Source organism: Manis javanica, chromosome 16, assembly GCF_040802235.1.
Source record: "Manis javanica isolate MJ-LG chromosome 16, MJ_LKY, whole genome shotgun sequence".
NCBI classification, from domain to species: domain Eukaryota; kingdom Metazoa; phylum Chordata; class Mammalia; order Pholidota; family Manidae; genus Manis; species Manis javanica.
In genome coordinates this window covers 36,956,993-36,976,556 of record NC_133171.1, presented here as the reverse complement: position 1 = coordinate 36,976,556, position 19,564 = coordinate 36,956,993, and the positions used below count along the sequence as shown (strand labels likewise).

The window sequence follows — 19,564 nt, the reverse complement described above, 5'->3', positions numbered from 1 at the left end:
GCTGGAGTTACCATGTCATCACTTAACGACTGATGCAACTAGGAGATAATCAGGATCTGTTTCTGAGGTGTTGGCTGCATTTGGGCACAGGAGACAGATCAGCAACTGATATGGGTGAGGATTTGATTGCTAGTTAGAGTTCTCTAGGAAATTATGAGAAATCCTCGTTGAGAGAATTCTAGTTCAGTAGTCAAAGGTGGGGGGATAAAAGCACCACAAGCTTATTAGGAAAGTAATAAAACATAAGCTATGGGACATGAGGGAGAAAGGGTATATGTGTACAGATGTGCCTAAATGATTTTGTGCAAAATACCACATACTGAACACACAACTCCAATGGTCCTGTTACAAGTGGTCATTTAAACACCTTTTTTGCCCCTCTTGTATAAACTATTAAACCAGGGACAAATGTATCAGTCCAAGATAATCACAGTTATTTTCCTGTCTTCATTGATGATAGAAAAAGCTACAAAGACATTGTTAAAAGGAATCAATGAAAAAGTAGAACAACTTCAGGGGTTGGGGCTGAAATTTTAAAAAAATGTAGTCTGGTTTTCTATAGACAAGAAATACAGGGGCGGGGTCACAGAAGATAAGCTAGAAAGAATAGAAGAGGCCAAATTAAGTACAGATTGAGAAATGTGTACTAGATGAGAGGGTCATAGGAGTAGGAATTTAACGTACTGGCAGAGGGAATGCAAAAATGGAGGCAGATATAAGAGAAAGTGCATTTTGTGAATGGAAGGTAGGATACCTTTTGGATAGAAAGGTAGACTTGTTGAGATACTTTCCCTGCTCCTGTATAAACTGTTTTCATTAAAAGCAGTATACATCTCTGTTCTGTTGATATTAAAGATTAAAGGTGTCAGTGGGTCTGTATGCTCCAGTATTGCTGGGGAACAGTTGTCTTGATGTTTGTTGTAATAAGTACTTCATAGGAGATATAAAGTACAGTTGACCCTTGAATAACAAGGGTTTGAAGCTTACAGGTCCACTTATATGTGGACTTTTTGCAGTAAATATGTTTTAAAGTTTTTTGGAGATTTGTGACAATTTGAAAAAATGTTTCTTTTTTCTAGCTTACAGTGCAGCATATAATACATACACAAAGCGTGTGTTAATCAACTGTTTGTATTATCAGTAAGCCTTCCTGTCAACAATAGGTAATTAGTTAAGTGTTTGGGGAGTCAAAAGTTATATGTGAATTTTCAACTGTGTGGGGAGTTGGCCCCCTAAACCTGCATGTTATTCAAGTGTCAAGTCTAGATTTTTCCTTAACAGGGAAAATCTCAGAGTCACCCTAAAATGTAAGCTCCTTATTAAGTAATTGGTTCTAAACTTGAAGAACTGAATTCTAGACTCCTTTTTTTTTTTTGCCTAATTGCATTACCGAAATATCATTTGTTCTCTCTTGGTGCCAATCTTTTCATGTACTGAGTGAGAATTATTCCTTGCCTGCCTAAAGTTGGGAGGCTTGGCCTTCCTCCCAGCTCCATGTATATGATTGATACAGCTTCCCATTTTCATTGGAATGGGGTCTGGAAATTCTCTCCAAACTTCACATTTAGATAGACGCTAAAGAAACGTCCTTAGGATGACCTTGGGATTTGCTTGTGAAATCACTAAGAAATTCCTCTGTACTATGGCAGGTTGAAGCATGAATTTCTTTTTCGATATCATTGATGTAGGAAATAGGAAATCTGAAGAGCCTGCTGTGCTTAGATGTATCTGAAAACAGGTTGGAAAGACTTCCTGAAGAAATCAGTGGCCTGACCTCATTAACAGATTTAGTCATTTCCCAGAACTTACTAGAAATGATTCCGGATGGCATTGGTGAGTATGGATTATAATTAACGACTGTAGGCACAGCTGTTGCTTGAGCATTTGGAGCACAGTGATCCACAGTTACCACTCTCAGATGCTGGGGATGTGGCTCCTGCGGTCTCCTCGTTGTTTCTTTGTTTCTAAAGGAAGAAGGAATGCAGAGACTATTTACTACAATGTAAGTTTCCCTATGTGTTGATATTACTGTCATCCTGGCTTGGTAGCAGTTATAGCAATTATCACTTATAAATATTGACTCATATCTATTTCATCCACGTCTTGTCTCATTGATTTCAGTAGAGATTAGCCCAAATAATAAAATGTGTTTCAGGTATGTGAGTGATCACTAGGGAAGTTCTAAGTGAGCATCCTGCACAGGTAATGAGGAAGTAAATTGAGCCATACTACATGACCTAGGGAAGGGCTCTAAAAGGGAACTTGAGCCTTTTCCTAGTACATTGAGAATAATCTTTTCCTTTAACCATCCTCTGCTGTTCCTTAAAAAAAAAAAAAAATTGATCCAGACATTTCCTTTACCATAAAGGAATTGAGTCCAGTGTGAGAAAATATATGCAAACAGAAGGTATAAACAAGCATGGGCTGGCAGCTCCACTGTAGCAAAGCCACTTAGAAGCTGTTGAGAACCTGTATTCAACCATATAGTTGTCATCAGAGTGCCATCTTTGATCTTCATTTAACTTTTATTCAAAACATGAAAGATTTTCAGTAGTTGGCGAAGCTCTCTGACCGAGGACCACTTCCTTTCTTGTATTTGGTCAAGATGAAAGTGGTACCTGATAATAGCAACTCAGTGGGAATACAGACATTGCGTTTAGTTAAGTCTGGCTGGAACATTGATGGGGATTTTGACTCTTGAGTGTAAGTGTTCAGTGAAAATCACACATGGCATCTGAAAGCAGTTGTAGGGACTGGGAATGTTCTGTTGGCTTGTAATAAGAAGCAGGGGGCCTGCAATGGCTGACTTCAAGCCATTCGAAAGGCTGTCATGTCGAAAGAGGAAAAGATGTATTTATTCTATCTCCCAGTTCAAATGGATGAAATGTGAGGATTGTGGATCTCAATCTGGTTTAAGAAAGAGCTTTAAAACAAGTATTTGTTACAAATTAGTGTGGGCTGCTTAGTGAAGAATGAGTACCCCATCACTAGAAGTATTCAAGGAGAGGCTACAAGACCACTGCCAGTGACACTGTTAAGGAGACCTCTCTGGGGTGTGATGTGTCAGGTGGAAGGGTCAGCCCTTCAGGGAATGCTAATGCGCCTCTGACAGCGAGGACGGGTTCACCCAGTGGGGCCATGGTGGCAGGTTACTGATTGTGCTGAGGACAGGGCTTCAGAACTGCTTAGCTCTTCTGCCTTGCCCACCAGGCAGGCCCATCTATCCTTTCAGCGCCTCCTTTTCTCCAGCTCCATGTCTCTCTTAAGAGAGAGGCTGCTTTCTGGCGTTCCTGGAGAAAGTGCTGTCATGCTCCTGCTCTCCCCGTCTGCACTCAGTCCCCTGAGGTGTAGTCGGAAACGAGAATGGGAATGATTTACGATTTCCTTCACTCAGGTGGGACTCTGAGGGGGCTACGGTAAACCCATTCTCATTTCCCACGGCCTGAGGACCTCACCTGTGAGTCCAGCCTTACTGCCCTGAGTGAAGTAGGTTCAGTCCCTCATGTGGCTTTTCAAAAATTACCACCCTATTCTGCGTGTACAGAAATGCTACATTATCAGGATCTTCACTGAGTCATTCTCCTTCATAGGTGATATAATAAACTATATATACTCTATTGTTTTTTGTTTTAAGTAAGGATGATTCTTGGGGTAAGATAAAAGTCTCCCTCCTTTGTGTATGAAACATTTGCTCATCTTAAAGATCCATCAAAAGTCAAGCTGTTTGTTTTTCCTTAAATTTTCTGGCTTTGATATGATGTTTTTAATGAAGTGACTTCTAAAACGATTTGTTTCTAATTGCTGACAAATTATTTTAATTCTCAACCTTTCACGATCTAAATGAGAATGACGTTCTATAATGTGAGGCGCTGGGTGAGGGAAAAAAATGAGTAATGGTTTAAAACAAAAAGAACAGCAGATAGGAAATACCAAGTGATGATTAGGGAAACAATTGTAACTAATGAGCTTAACTACTGCTTTTTACAGGAAAACTAAAGAAACTGTCGATCTTGAAGGTGGATCAGAACAGACTCTCACAGTTGCCTGAAGCAGTTGGGGACTGTGAAAGCCTCACTGAATTAGTTCTTACAGAAAACCGACTCCTGGTGAGTGTGGTTTGCACGTTCAAATGGATACTTACAGTGTGCATTTTTATCATAAAGACTTATTAGGGTAGATTCTACTTACTTGCAGTTTGGGTGGACTAAATGGGCACTTCTTTGTTGCATCAGAAAAAGGGAGGTGAAGCAAATGCAATACATGAAAATGCTCAGTTTTTAACCTGCCTAAGTGAAGACAGTGATATTTAGGCTCTTTTGCCAATGCATGTGCGTGTCCCACTTGTGGTGCTTTCAGTGCAGGAACTGATTGGCACCTCAGAGAAGTCCCCAGGAAGATGTAGGGATGAGCCACCATTGGTAAACTTGCTGGTACCTCTGCCATGGTGTCCACGGACTGCCAGAGGAAATGTCCTCTCTGGGTTCTCTGAGCAAATGGGAAGAGGTGGGGAGAGGAGAAGAAATGGTGGTTAACCTCAGTGGGGCTGGGGCAGGAATGCCCTTTTTGGGGCTGGGCTTCCGTCTGTGATCTTACCCCATCCTAGAAATCAGGGGTGGAGGTAGCTGCAGGTGTCTCGCACTCCCACCAAGGGCAGAGGCCTCAGCGTGCACCTCGCGCCGTGGTGGGTCAACAGGGTGCTGGCGCCTCTCGGCTGCCTTCTCCCTTCCTGCCGCCGTGCGCTTCCATCAGCCCCTCACCTGTGACTTCATCTTCTCCTCTGCCCCTCGTTTGATTGTCTGTAGCAGCAATTTTTTTCTTCAGTTTACTTTCCTACCTTTCTCTTTTCTTTTTTTCTATCTTCATCTCATCACTCTATTTTTTGCCCTCCTTTTCCCGCTCCTTCTGCCTCTTCCTGGGGAAAGCCGCCTCCTCTGGCAGGTGTGCTGGAAGTGACCAAACCTTCCTGCCCTAGTTTGTGGTTTTGGGCGTACAGGTAGCAATCGCAATGGTTGGGGAAATTGTATTCCCCGCTGGATTCCATTAGTGTCGAAGACCGTCCTGTGGGCCCGGCGTTCCTGCAGGGTTCGTGCTGCCCCCCAGCAGCCCCGGCACCCTTCCTCTGTCCCCGCAGCGGCCCCGCCCAGGGCTCGATGCCCCGCCCGGTGCTCTGGCTTCTGTGCCCCTCCAAGCTCACGTGGTTCTCAGAGGTGCAGGCAGGGCAGGGATGAATCTTGAGGGTACAAGTTCCTTCTTACTTGAGGCGAAGAGCATTCATTACCTCTTTACTAGGTGTTTCTCTGTTCCCAGGTCTGTGTCTTCGGCTTCACTTTGTTGAAACATACTCTCATTTCAACAAAAATGTCAAAATACTTAATTCCGTATTTCCTAAGTGAGCTTTAAAATATCTGATATTCAGGAAGAACTATCATACTTCTGTTGCTGGATGAGATTATATTCTTCAACTCCTTGAAAAGATCTGTTTTGCTGTGAGCAGCACTAAAAAATATGTGTTGATAATAAAAATGTTGTTTTAACAGACTTTACCTAAGAGCATTGGAAAACTTAAGAAGTTGAGCAACTTGAATGCAGACAGAAATAAATTAGTGTCTTTACCAAAAGAGGTATGTGCTTTTAAAAATAATAATAATTATTATAAATAATAATGCATACAGTAGCAAAAATGTCAAATACTTTAGAAGACTTATGTGGTACTTTTTAAAGGTTATATACTCTCCTCTCTGAGTGGAGAGATGGTTGGAGGAATTTATCAAAGAATGGTTATCAGTAACATTAAAGAGAGTAGGTGGGTCCAGATGACTGTGAGTGAGCAAGTGCTGAGAAAAGTGAATAGATAGGATTTTAGATGGGAGAGAGATTGATGTTTTGGGTTTGACATACAGGAAGTGGGGACACCATTGACAGAAATGGGTGGGAGTCTGGCAGAAGTGGATGACTTGAGGTTTGATTGAGTATAATGTGAAATTAAATTGCCCCTTATATAAGCCTTTGAAATTAGAAAACGGGATCTCAGCTCTGTTCCCGGGCAGAGGCTGACACTAGACAGCATTCATGTCTGGGAGAGTGTGAAGGAACTCTTCATGAAGGTGTTCACATAGAGGAAGGCAGTGGGAAGCTATAGCCAGACTCTTAGGACATTTTTCGTCAGTGCTCCATGCAGGAGAAAAGAGAACAGTGACCATCTGTGGTGGAGCAAGCTGTGTCAACTCAGAGGCATTTAAGTTCTGGCAAGGGAGGGAAAACGCCAAGAAGGAGAAAGAAGCCCACAGTAGATCAAACAGGGAGGCATCTAGTGTGTTGTTTAAAAAGAAGGCTTACTTTCTGTTTAGAGCTAGCAAGAACTTGATTGGAGATGCATAGTACTGAGCTTGATTTTTTTATTAGTAGTATAACCTAAAACTAAGTTTAAGTCACCTTTTTCCCTGCCATCAAATGCTGGTGAGCCCCATCCCCTTTGCTAGGGCCTCACATAAGAAGGTGTGGTATTGTGATAGCATCACTGGCCAGGCGTGGATTCCTTTGTGGATTTCCCTATTTTGAGTCTCTCCTACATTTATCTTGAACCTGAGTAAGATGACCAATGCTCTTCATATAAATGAGGATATTATTATAAATGTGGCCATATTCTGACACATGCTTAATCTGAACACTGACATTTAAATAAAACTGTTTCCAACAGAAAGGCGTAAGTCTACATCTTAGCTAACCTGGGACACAAGGCAGGGATTCTGCTACTCAGAACATTTTGGTTCCAGTCTCAAAGAGATAAACAAAAACACAGAGCCGATACCCTGCACATTAACTTTAATCTTGCTAAATAGCGCATGTAGATGGGACATGCTAAGCACATGCACAGAGAGGTAGGAAAGACTGACTGCTCCTTTCTCTATGCCACGTACCATCCTAGGTGCTTTCAGGTATGTTAGTTCATTGGGTCCTCACAACAGCTTTTGAGGTCTTGAGGGAAATGTCCTCATTTTACAGATGAGGGAACTGAGGCCGGTGAAAAGCCTTCCTCAGTTGGGTTTACAGAGCTGGGAGTCTGTTAGCATAGGCTCCAAAGATGCATCTCCCAACAGCCAGCCCACTGCTCTTTTGCTGGCCAGTAAAAGTGGGGCCACTCAGACAAAAATTCTGTCCGGCCTTTTCATCTCTCTAGCCTTGAGGTAAGGCAGGACCTTGATTCAGTAAAGAGCAGTCATTTGTCTTTAGTTTGGATGTTTTAGAAAATTAATACATTTTAGGAATATTTTCAAGGTTAATGCCAAAAAGAACACTTTTAGGTTTAATATTAAATCCCCAGTAAGTTTTACCGCCCACCCCCAGCTTCTCTGTTCCTCTCTTGATTCTGTCTTTTAAAGGAACATGTTCTAGATCAGAACTTTAGAATTTCGTTTTTGTAGAACTGTTACCATCATTTTAGCATCAGTCCTGTTTTCATTTTAAGAGAGTGAAACTTGTACTCAAGTGTTTCCATTTAGGGACTTATATGTAGCACATGCTGTGTGTCCATTACATTTACTAGAACAGCTTTTCATGATTGAAAAGTGAAAGTATTGTGGAAATATTTGTAGCTTCAAAGCATTTTAGTTAGCTATCATGTTTTATTCATTTCCTATGAAATTGTGATTGGTTTTCTGGCATCTAGAGTTCTGTAAGTGAGTGAAGTCTAAGCCTTTTCCTTCAGTAGCGAGATAAAGCAGAGAATGTTTAGGTTTTTAGGAATCAGATCTTTCTAGCACACCTTCACTCCTGCTCATACACATACTGAGCTCCCAAAGCAGGAAATACATGGAGCACATGTCTCCAGTTCTGCTTTGGGTTACAATTGATAACCCAGTTGGGACTGAGCAGCCAGACTACCGAGGGCCTCCTGACCTTGAATTGCGTCATGTTGGTCTGGATAGCACCTTCGTGCCTGCCATGAGCCTGTGCAGTGATTGTGGTAGGCCTTGTGATTGTGTGCGTGTGTGTGTGTGTGTGTGCGTGCATGGGTAGGGAGGGGGCAGGCCTAGTGACCGTGCTCACATATACCTGCTTTACCTCCAAGCTTGATACCGTTTGACCAAATCCTGCACTTTTCTGATTGGATTCTTTTCTTTCAAAACTTTTTTCTTTCTTTTGAACAATTACGTTGCATGCGTGACATATCCAAACTGAAGTGCTGACCAATTCAAGTTATACGCTAAAATCCATAGTTGTATTAATTGCCGTTGGTCTGGTATGCTGTGTAGTCCTTATGTTTTGTCTTTTTTAATTTGATAGTATTGTATATTATCAGTTTTATATAGCACAGCTCCTTAGTCTGTATAGCAGCATTTATTTGTATTTTTTTCCCCAAATGTTTTAGGGGAAAGTGTATTGTGTGGATCACAACAATAGGTTCTGTTTGTTTTCTGTGTTGTTATTTGTGGTAAACATTTGCAAATCAATGAATGTTTCTTATTTTCTTAATTGTTAGCTGCTTGGAAATTTAGAAATGTCAGGAAAACATGTTATCTTGTAAGTATTGTTCAGACCACACAATTGCATCTCTAACTTCCATTTTGCTTCCTTAATGCATGAAGATTCAAATTGGCTGACTACTTTATGTGTTCTTTGTTGTAAAATATTGGATGTTTTCCTCCTGAACTCAGACTTTTTTAAATGACTGCATGGCCTGGAACCTTATTTTGTTATGTGTTTGTCAGATTTGTTTAGGTTATTCTTTCTCAAAAGAATGCTTTTCTATAAATTACATTTTAAGTTATTCAGAAATTCTGAAAAGCATAGTAACTTGGAAGCTCACCTAAATTTTAGTTTGCACGATTCCCTCTCTAATGGAGAGGATAGATTTGCTTTCTTTGCTACCTGTGGCTTGCTTCTAATTTTTCAAGCAACTTATTTGTATCTTTTATTTCTCATCCTGTTGCTTAAGTATGTATGTTTCTGGGAAAAGGAGGTTCCCTAAAAAACTCGTATTTTTGGTGGAGGGAAGAATTAAGAAGAGACAGTGTTGTAGTATGATTCATGGATAGACAGGGAGTTGGTATGTGAGTGTGAGTGATCATGGGTATGATGAGAGAGAGCCAATACCTTCATAATATTCCCCAGCCAAATCTGACCCTTAAACAACCTGGACTATACTGAGTTTCTGCCTGGAAGAAACTGAGCACATATCCAAGTAGAGTCCAGTCCTTTGTCTCCATCAAGTCAAAATGAAAGTGACCATGACTCTGTCACTCTTATCCAGTCAAATGTGACAAAAGAGAGTTTGCAGAGCATTCATCAGAGCGTTTCTTTATCAGGCAATGTGTGAACATTAGTTGAGGCATAAATATTAGTGTGATATTCAGAAATGTCTGTGGTGATGGAGAAAACCATTTTGTGGATAGCTTTCTGCCTTTTGATTAGCCCACTTAAAATTATTTTAGTGTGAATTCCCGTAATATTCTAAAATGAATTATTGATAAAAGATAATATAAGACCTAAACATACTAGTAAGATATAGTTGACTATGGGATTTCAAAACGGAGAAGGCATTCCTTAACTTAAAAGAGAAAATAAGTTGTAAAAGAAACATTTGAGGAATTGTTTACATGAAAATTAGATTTCTGATCTTTAAGAAGGTAAAGACAGCCTGAGGTCAGGGAGACATTTACAACATTACAAATGAAGATCTCTCCTTATTCTATTAGAAATCCTTTCACGTCTTTGAGAAAAAGATGTTCCCATTCTAGGTAAGTGGGCAAAAATAAAAACAAAGAACCTCCTACAAAAACCAATATGTGATTCATAGAGGAAAAAATAGAAATGGCTATTAATATGCATACATTTTAGCCCCTTCAGTATTCACAGAAATGTTAATTAAAGCGTATTGAGATATCAGATTTTCAAGATTGTAAAAAATGATGCCAGATGTTGGCGAGGATACAGGAAAGTGCATATTGCCATGGAATTACAAATTATTATGGCTTCTCTGGAAGGGAAAATATGGTAATATCATAAAAAACTTTAAAAATGTACATACCATTTGATTCTGCAATTCGACTATTAGAACTTTATCCTATGAAAACAACCATAGGTATCCATTAAAAATGATGCACAAGAATGTTTCTCATAGTATATATAGGGGTAGCCAGCAGGCTCCATATACCATGCCAAGCAGGTACAGGGGCAGCTCACCTTTACCAGGCACTGTGCCAAGTGCTTTCCTGCTGCTGCCTGTCTAATTTTCACAATAGTTCTGTGAGGTGTCGGTAAATCATTATCAACATCCAACAGATTGTGAAACCAAGACTCAGAGATATTAAGTAACTTGCCCAAGATCACACAGCAAAGAAATAGCAGAACTAACTAGCAGTGTCTAGTATGGGTGATTTGTTGAGTGACCTGTGGATCATCTCTAGAATGAAATAATTATGGGGTCAGTAAAAATCTTTTTAGAAACATAATAACATGGGAAAACATTATTGGTATCATATGTAAACAAAGGTATTAAAGGTCATAGTGTTGGTCCTAATTTTTAAAAAATGTGTATGTATATAATCACAAATGCATGGCAACAATAATGAAAGGTTGTATTAATATTGATTATCTCTTTGTGGCAGGTTTTGGTTTGCGTATTTTTCTTTTGTGCCTTTGTGTGTTGGGATATGTGGTTTATATCTTGCTGTCAATGTTAAGGTACTTTTTTGTAATAAGAAAAGAAGAATGCCATAGCAGTTAGTGGTACTTTGATGTGAGTGGCCCAACAATTCAGGGAGTCCCAAAGCCTCATGATTTCCAAATATTTATGAAATAGGGAACTTTGGAATAATATGCCACAGATGATGATGGGAAAAGCAAAAATAAGTGTTTGGTTTCTAAGATTATGCATCATATTATTTCTGTTCAAATTGTATTTTGACCAGGTTTTGCTTATTTCACATTTTCCTTTTTGCCAGTGAAATATGGGTTCAATTCTGTTACAGATTATATTGAAAGGAAGATATTGAAGTAAAAAGCAAGTTCGTTTAACACTGAGGGCAGGCATTCACAAGAGTAGAATATAGGCAGTCAAAGGTAACTAAAACAGGCTTTCTCTGTGTGTTATTGAATCTGATGACAGTTTTGTTACCTACAGTCAATTAATTCTTAGTGAAATGTGATCTTACTAAAGGTTTGCTCAGTGACCTGCAGGCCCCATCTCCTTGAGATGTATTAATTAGATCAATGCCAAACAGTTAAGGACAGATTCATTTTGAATTAAGAGACACAGAACAGCTAAATAAGGATTCTCAGCTATATTCTGTAATTCTCAGAGAATCCAAGTCCAACCCCTTGTATTCTGGGAAGGTGCTATTATGTGGTTTAAGGGAGTTTAAAAATACCAGCTTCCTACATAACTGGTACAGTGACCCTGCTTCTCAGAATTTCTAAGTGGTATACTCATGTTATGCTGGTGACCACTGAGGAGCCTGTAAACTCTGCCTGGACCCAAAGTAGAAAGCAAAAATACATATGAATGATAGTATAATAAATACTGCATTCATGTCAACTCTTCACCAGTACTAAGATTATAGTGTATTTGTCACAGTGACAAAATGTCCCATTGTCAGGCAGACTGTTTTTTAAGAAGTTCAGGTGTGCTGAGCTTGCCAGCATCACCCCAGTTCCAGCGGCACAGCAGACACTCGAGTGTTGACTGCACTCGTCAATTGAATCTGGGATTTTAACTTCCTAGAAAAAAAAAATAGTCACCACATTTACTTGGCAGCAGCAATGGGCCAGGTTCTGTGATAGGTGCTGAAGTTATATTTGTGGTTTCATTTAATTTAATCCCTATTGTTACTTTTTGTTAGAGTAACATATTCAAACCCACAAAGCACAGAACCGAGCCTAAATTCTAACCCAGGTCTGTGTGATCTCAAAGCATCCATCCCTTCGTTGCACCCCACACCCCTCTGACGTCTCCAGAGAACTCTACCTTTTGACTTTTGGTTTTCTCTGCTTAGTAATCTCTTGGAGAAGCCAGAGGCTCACGCCATCCCTTCCTGGCTGATTTGGAAAGAGGGCCGTGTGTGACTGCTTGCCTAGGACAGCGCGTGCCCCTGGCGGTGATGCAGGCGCCCTCAGCGACCCTGCAGCAGTGCTCGCGCTTCTTCGCCGTGTTTACCCAGTACTGGGCACCGTGCAGATCAGGAGGCCGCTCTGCCCGCTCTGACAGCCCAGAGGGCCTAGGAGGCTCTCCATTACAATCACTTTCCAGCCCTTGGGGGTCTCCGATGGGTGTGAAATTGGAGTGGGAAAGGAAAAAGACGAAAAGTAAATAAATGAAACTATGAACACAGTAAACAGCTCATGTGCTCCTTTGGGAGTTCACATTATTTCCCCCCAAATACTTTAGGGCTGTTAACTTGTCCAGAACTTTTATTGCTCCAACAACTTTTATGAGCCTTCTCTGATTAACCACTTTAGTTAGTTAACTAACTAACCACTTTAGGTTAGTACAATATATGTACAATATGCAAATTGAAAATGTTCACATGGTATATAGATTTAGTGTCCCCAAACAGGTATCCTATAGGTGGCTGGCAGTGGACAGTATCCTGACAGATTGCCCCAAATCAGGATGCAGTCTCAGCTTTATATACCCTTTAGGAGCTTCCTGTCCCATCGTGAGGGTCATGTATATGAATAGCTGATATTGCCTGTTTTGACTCCCTAGAGTACAGATAAATGCTGTCTCTTCAAAGCCAGGCCAGGACAGCAGGGCTGAGGAGTGTCCAGTCCCAGCCGTGTGCTGACATGGAACCCAGATCCTTCCACATGGAATGGGGTCAGTGGTGGGTGGGGGTGGGGGTCCCCTCCATGAGGATCTTTGTTGGGATAGTCTTAATTTATCAGATTCCTCATGTCGATCCTCAAAAAGTCAGGGTTTTGATTACTTTCTTTCCAGGATATTCCTGGCCACCTGAGTAAAACTGATGATTCTCTTCCTCAAGGGAGGGTAGACTGCCAAGGACCACAAATTATCGTGTTTCAAATCTCTTTTAGGACACGATACTGGGGTCCTATATATATAAAACCTAAGAGAGGCCGCTGTGGTGATTCTTACTAGAAAAAAGAAGAGATTGTGCTTTCCATTGGCTACACATAGAAGCAGATAATAACCTTAAGTGTCAGCCTTTTGCTAGTAATAAATAAATTTAATGTATTAACATACCTAAATGAGAAACGTTGGTAGGTAGATAGGTCTCACATGTGGGTATAGATAGGATGGGTACCATGCTTGCCGTGCACCTGATTATATATGATGCAAAATACATGTAGATGCAACAACAATATTATATATAGATGCAGCGGATCAGTCAAAAGATCTGAGGGTTTGTATAGACCATGATTGTGAAAGAAGTGCAGAGGGCAATGTATTAATATGAACCAGGGTTTTCTAGGAAGACTTTATGGAGTAGAGAAAGTTTAGCTAATTTTTGGATGGATTGGTAAGATTTAGAAAGGAGGAAGAAGGGCATTTCTATAAGGAGCAGTGGGACCAAATATATGAGATGTATTTTAGAGGACAGTGAATAAACCAGTTTTGCTGGGATGCAAAGTGTGAATATTGGAAAATAAAAGGTACAAGCTAGAAACTCTTCTACATATTTGGCTGTTGTACAGGTGACCAGAGATAAATGTTACTCCCTGTTTTCTTATATGTTTATTTTTCTTGTATATCTGTTATGTTTAGATACTGTGGTTAAATATATTACTTCAAAATCTTTATATTAACTCTTAAGGGAGACATAGGAAGATTGTGATGAAGGTAGTTATGTAGAAATTCCATAAAGATGTGTTCTGCTTTTTAAGATACATACATATATTAAACACATATATAAATAGAAAATGGTAGAAGATATATTCAGATGTCATTGAAGATTCAAGTCTCTTGCCCTCCCTAAAGTGGGAGGCTGTGGAGTAGTTTTCCATGTGTCAGAGGGACATCAATCGGTTCCTTCATGAGCCTTTCCTGGCTATTGCTCTCAGCCAGGATCGCAAGTACAAGAAGAATGTGCTGCTGTATGGTGTCCTGCAAAATGTTGTGTCTGGATTTATTTTTCTAACCCCTTGGTGGAGCTTCCCTGTCCGTAGAAACCATAGCCAGTTTCTTCAAGAGAATCGTGAATTCTTTTGTGTTATGTTCTTTTTTGAAGACCAGACCTGCACAGAGCTCAGTTACCTTTGAACTGCTTCTTTAAAAGGGGGAAAAAATGGTAATCACATTTGGTGCAGGTGCAGATATTCATATATGCTTTTTACTGGTAGTTCATAGCTGAGATTAATATTATATGCATTTATCAAATTCACTCTTTGTTAAAATATTGTTGATTTTGCATTTGTCAAAGGAAAATGAATTTACCAAATTAAGTTGTGAATGGCCAAAAGCTATTAAAGGATGTACAGTAGAAATTAGGGTACTATATCATCTATCAGGTGTCCCCTTTTTTCTATTAGATAAAGTAGAATGCTGAAGTTATATAACTGGCAGGACTTCAGAATTGTGTGTATGTGTGTGCATCACCTTTGGCCCAACATTTGGAGCCTAGAATTCTTAAAACTCCCATATTACTGAATTTTATGTGTCTTGGATTATGTAGTTTGGTTAACATATTTAAAAGATGCAGTTGTGTTAGATAGCAGTGGAAAAAGACTTCCTTTTCAGAATGAAATTTTGAGCTGTTTATTTTCTTGATTTAATTTAGAACACATGTGTTCAATATTTTGCGGCGATTTGTATGAACTTACTGGGCTACTCTGTTTTGTTATAAGTTAATCATAGTTGTTCACCAGTGAGACTTACAATCCTGTGGTATAATTTTATACATCCTTTTCATGCCACTTGACATACAAGATACTCCAGTCCCACCTCCATCTCCCAAAAATCCTGGAAAAAAGATGTATTGTCTTTCCCACTGTAGATCGGCGGGTGCTGCAGCCTCACTGTGTTCTGTGTGCGTGACAATAGACTGACTCGGATACCTGCAGAGATATCACAGGCGACAGAGCTCCATGTCCTGGATGTGGCAGGGAACAGGTAAGCATGCTATGGTTTGCTTTGCTTGAGAGAAAGACACAAGTGCTCACCCATTCTGACCTTTGCCGTGGGTCTTTGCCACCTCGCCTTTGCTCTGCCTTATAGAACATATACCAATTAGTTGAACACCCAACCCCCAGGAAGTTCTTAGTCTGGGATCTAGAGTGGTTAATCTTGATGGAGTAGAGAAGATGAGAGGCAGCCTGTATGTGGGGCACTTTAAACGCTTCTGTAGCCGTGCCTCCCAGGATGGCGGTACAGACACGCAAGGGCAGGAGCCTGGCCCGAGAACCGGGGCTCTTAGGCTTTGCTATAGCTTTTGAACTAGTGTTTGGAAGTGATTGTGGGCCTCACCTGAAGAATGGGCCTGAGTGAGTTTGAACTAGATTTCAACTGGGGGTCTTGATGTGCTCTCTTGGTGACTCAGCCCCCTGAAATTGTTAACATAATTGTATTCAGGGATACTTTTCTGGCGAGAAGGATCCACAGCTAATATCAGACTCACCAAGTGATTCATAATCCAAAAAAATGTGAATAGCCACCAGATTGGCATCCCCAGGGTTACAACGCACTACCTCTCAAGTTTTGGGGTGAAAGGTCATATTGGGCTGCTCACCAGTTTCTGGAATATGTCTTCTTTTCGCCTTTGTAGCATATAGATTTGTTCCAGCCATTCTGAACTAATTTCATCACCTGCAATGTCATCCGTACTTTCTTCCCCTTAAGGCTACACAAACTATTTTTTCTATCTGAGACTCTCTTTTCCATCTCCCTATTTTTATTCTTCATGATTCATGCTTTTATTTTCTCCAGGAAGCCTTCTTCTCTCTGAGTCTGAATTTCTTCTGTATTACCCCTAACGTAGAACTCATAGCACCATATGATAATTGCCTGTTAAATGTATGTAACCCTCCTAAACCTAAGTTGCCTAAAGTTAGATATTATGGCTTATGTGTCATTGTATCATGTGCCCTTCCCCAGTGCCAGGAACATAGTAGCTGCCTGGTCCATATATGTCAACCGAATGAAAATGTTAAAAATGTTAGTTTTGTAGAATACATAGTGGACCACTGCGAAGTGCTTTATATCTCAGTCTTCATTGCCAAAGGAATTTGAAAAATGCTTTTAAGTGTTATATAGCTAGCTAGGAGAAAAAGTACTCAATCGAGTGGAAGGTGATCAATAATTTTCAATGATAAATACCAGCAATCCAAAGAGTTTGGGGGATTAGCTGATTAGCTGGTCACTGACAGGTCAGGCATAAGCCACTATTTTTCATTCTTGCTAATGGATTATTGATAGTAGTGCAGGTAAACAGCAGTGCTCTGCTGAACTCTGGCGATGGGTTGTGGCCTCAGGGGACACTCACCTTTTTAAAGTGAATGCTTATAGGATGTCTTGACAAATTCTTAAAACTGCTAACCGGTTACTGGAAACTTAGGATTCGTTTGAGTTGAATGTTGAATTTCTGCTGGACTAAGCCTAACGTGAGACTTAACAGCTTGAAAAAGGCAGTTCTTCCCTGGCCTCTCATCTCCAGTAGTAGAAACTTGGTGACTCCAAACCTTCCCTGGCTCTTGCCACACTGGTGAGCATGAATTTGCATCAGTGACTCTTGAGCAGAAAGACAGCTTTGAGGTCTAAAAACTATGGTTCACACCAGTGAAGGCCCTGTTCTCCAGTTCTCAGAAGAAGGGAAAGTTAAATTTTTATTATGCTTGGGTTGGGGTGGAGAAAACCCAATTAAGTCGAGTTGCCTGGCTGCCATCTGAGTCAGTTACATGTGTCATTCAGTCCATGTACATATAGATTCATAACCAAATGGTAAGCCTATTAAAATACTTAACTACTACTTATTTAAAGTATTAGTACAGAAACTTATAAAAGAAAGGTTACCTTGTCAGCTTTATAGCTTGCAGAAATGTTAGACCATGAGAAATCATACCAAATATTGCACAAGTTTCTGCCTCTTCTCTCGGGAATATAAAAATAGCAAATGGCACAGGGAGACTACATGCTAGTTTTCAAAAACTTTCTTTGACAAGTTTGATAGGATAAATTATAGCAAGAATAACTGTAAAATGCCATTTGGAAACTAAGTATCAAACCTTCTGGTACAGTAGTGGAGGAGCTGTCTTTCTCGTCAGTTCCCTACGGGCACAGAATGTACATTTCTTTAATTCTAAGACCCTCTCCCATAGGAACATCCACCAAGTACACAAAATTGGGTGTTTGAGGATCTTGGAGGATTAATAATACCAAATACTGGAGACAGTGGTTCACAAAGGGGAAATATACCACTGAAATTCAAATATATCTTTTAGTTTCATAATCCAAAAACATTAAAAAATATTAAGAGATACCCCCTAATACACGTTAGAATGGCTATTATCAAGAAGGCGAGATAACAGGTGTTGGTAAGGATATAGGAGAAAAGGGAACCATTGTGCATTGCTTGTGGGAATGTAAACTGGTGCGGCCACTATGGAAAATAGTATGGAAGTTCTTCAATAAATTAAAAATAGAACTACCCTGTGATCTAGCAATCCCACTTTTGGGTATATATTGAAAAGAAATGAAAACAGGATATTGAAGATGTATTTGCACTTCATGTTCACTGCAGCATTATTCACAGTAGCCATAATTTAGAAACAACCTAAGCCTCGTCAACAGATGAATGGATAGGGAAGATGTGGCATAGATGCAATGGAGTATTACTGAGCCATGAGAAAGAAGGAAATTCTGCTACTTACAACAACATGGATGGACCTTCAGGTCATTTTGTTAAGTGAAATAAGAGAAAGACAAATACTGTGTGATTTCACTTACACATGGATTCTAAAAAAGTGGAACTCATAGAATCAGAAAATGGAATGGTGGTTGCCAGAGGCTAGAAGCTGGGGGGCATGAAAGATGCTGGTCAAAGGGTACAAATTTCCACTTATAAGATGAATAAGTTCTAGGGATCAAATAGTGTACAGCATGGTAACTGTACTTAACAATACTATATCCTTGAAAGTTGCTGAGGTAGTAAGATGTTAAATGTCTGCATACCACACACACAGATGCACACGCACAATGGTGATTATGTGAGGGGTGATGGAGTGTTCACTGACCCCGCTGTGGTGATCACTTAGCAATATATAAGTATCCAATCATCACATTGTCCACCTTAAACTTACACAATGTTATATCTCACTTATATTTCAACAAAGCTGGGGGGGAAAAATGTTAAGACAAAACACAACGCAATACTCTGGCCATCCTGTGGAATACTTAGCAGTTACAGAATGAGCTATTTCTCTCTGTAGTGACACAGAAGGAGGTCCATGATACCGAGTAAAAAGAGCAAGTGTTGAACAGTTCATAGTACTCTCATATTTGTTTTTAAAATAACTTATCCATGCAGTACACCTAAATATTAATAGTTCTTTTAGAGGTGGATGGAGACATGAGGTTACAGGGGGCTTTTGCTTTAGATATTTTGGTATTTAAACTTTTTTCACTAATTATGCTCTCTGTTCATATATATCTTTAAACAATTTTTTAAAACTTTGCTTAAAACTAAAAATTCTAGTAGGAGGTAGCAGACAGAATGAAATATTCAATTGTAAGAAGTATTCAACCACAGAAGTTAGTATTACATTAATTAGTAGGCCATGTTTGGTTGTTAAATTTGACGATGCAATTGCTATAGTAGTTTAGAGGTGTGGAAGGTCACCTCAGGTTGTGTTGCTCATGGATGTAACTGGAAATGAGAGGCTCACATTTCGGTTATTCACTTGCTTTAGTTCTTGTACCACTGATGTAAAGAGTAACTGCAGGCTTTTTATTTCTGAGGGTTGTGGTCCTAAATAGAACTCAGAGATGTATACAAATGAGGCTGTGGTTTCTTCTGTTGATTCTGTGGTGTACAGAAGGCACCAGAATAAACCAAAAAATGTATTATTAACTCCTCTGGAAAGCAGGAATATATTTTTTTTAGATCTGTTTTCTGACTTGTCTCTGGGATGGTTCACCCAAGAAAAACAGGAGTCTGTGTGCCTTTTTTCCCCGAGGCAGCAGTGAATCAGTGAGAGGGTTGCCCAGCCTGTAGAATCCCTGTGTGTGGACTGGGCAGGGAATAGGGCCTTTTCCTCTCTGGCACCGCTGGGAGCACCTCTGTCCCTGAGACAGCTGTGAACAAGCTCACATGTGGGGTGCCCTTGGTCAGCGGCAGCCATCTTCAAACTGGCACTTGTATTCTGTGTGGATAAACTGGTATTTGAGCCAACTCACTAATCTCTCATGGCTTGGTTAAATGTGATTATAAGATGTTGGAGAGTCTAGTAATTTATTTTAGCTTTTACCAGCTGATTTGTCATCCTTACAAACTGTTATTTATTATTGATGCTCTGTTGAGCCTTTTCTTTATAACTTTGCTTTAGCATTTAGCTAGGAAGCCAGTTATTAGCCTGAGAAGGTACAATGACCATGTTTGAGTCTCAGTGTTTT

General features: G+C 40.0%; 1 protein-coding gene across 3 annotated transcripts in view; it reads left to right on the top strand.

Moving 5' to 3' along the window:
- LRRC1 (leucine rich repeat containing 1) overlaps positions 1-19,564 on the top strand; it is a 128,098-nt gene that overhangs the window by 101,851 nt on the left and 6,683 nt on the right. For all 3 annotated transcript variants that reach the window (XM_017651876.3, XM_017651878.3, XM_037002979.2), the window contains 4 exons: positions 1,689-1,833; positions 3,988-4,106; positions 5,538-5,621; positions 14,955-15,070. In XM_017651876.3, coding sequence (XP_017507365.2) covers positions 1,689-1,833; positions 3,988-4,106; positions 5,538-5,621; positions 14,955-15,070 — 464 coding nt within the window. The remainder of the gene's footprint in view (positions 1-1,688; positions 1,834-3,987; positions 4,107-5,537; positions 5,622-14,954; positions 15,071-19,564) is intronic.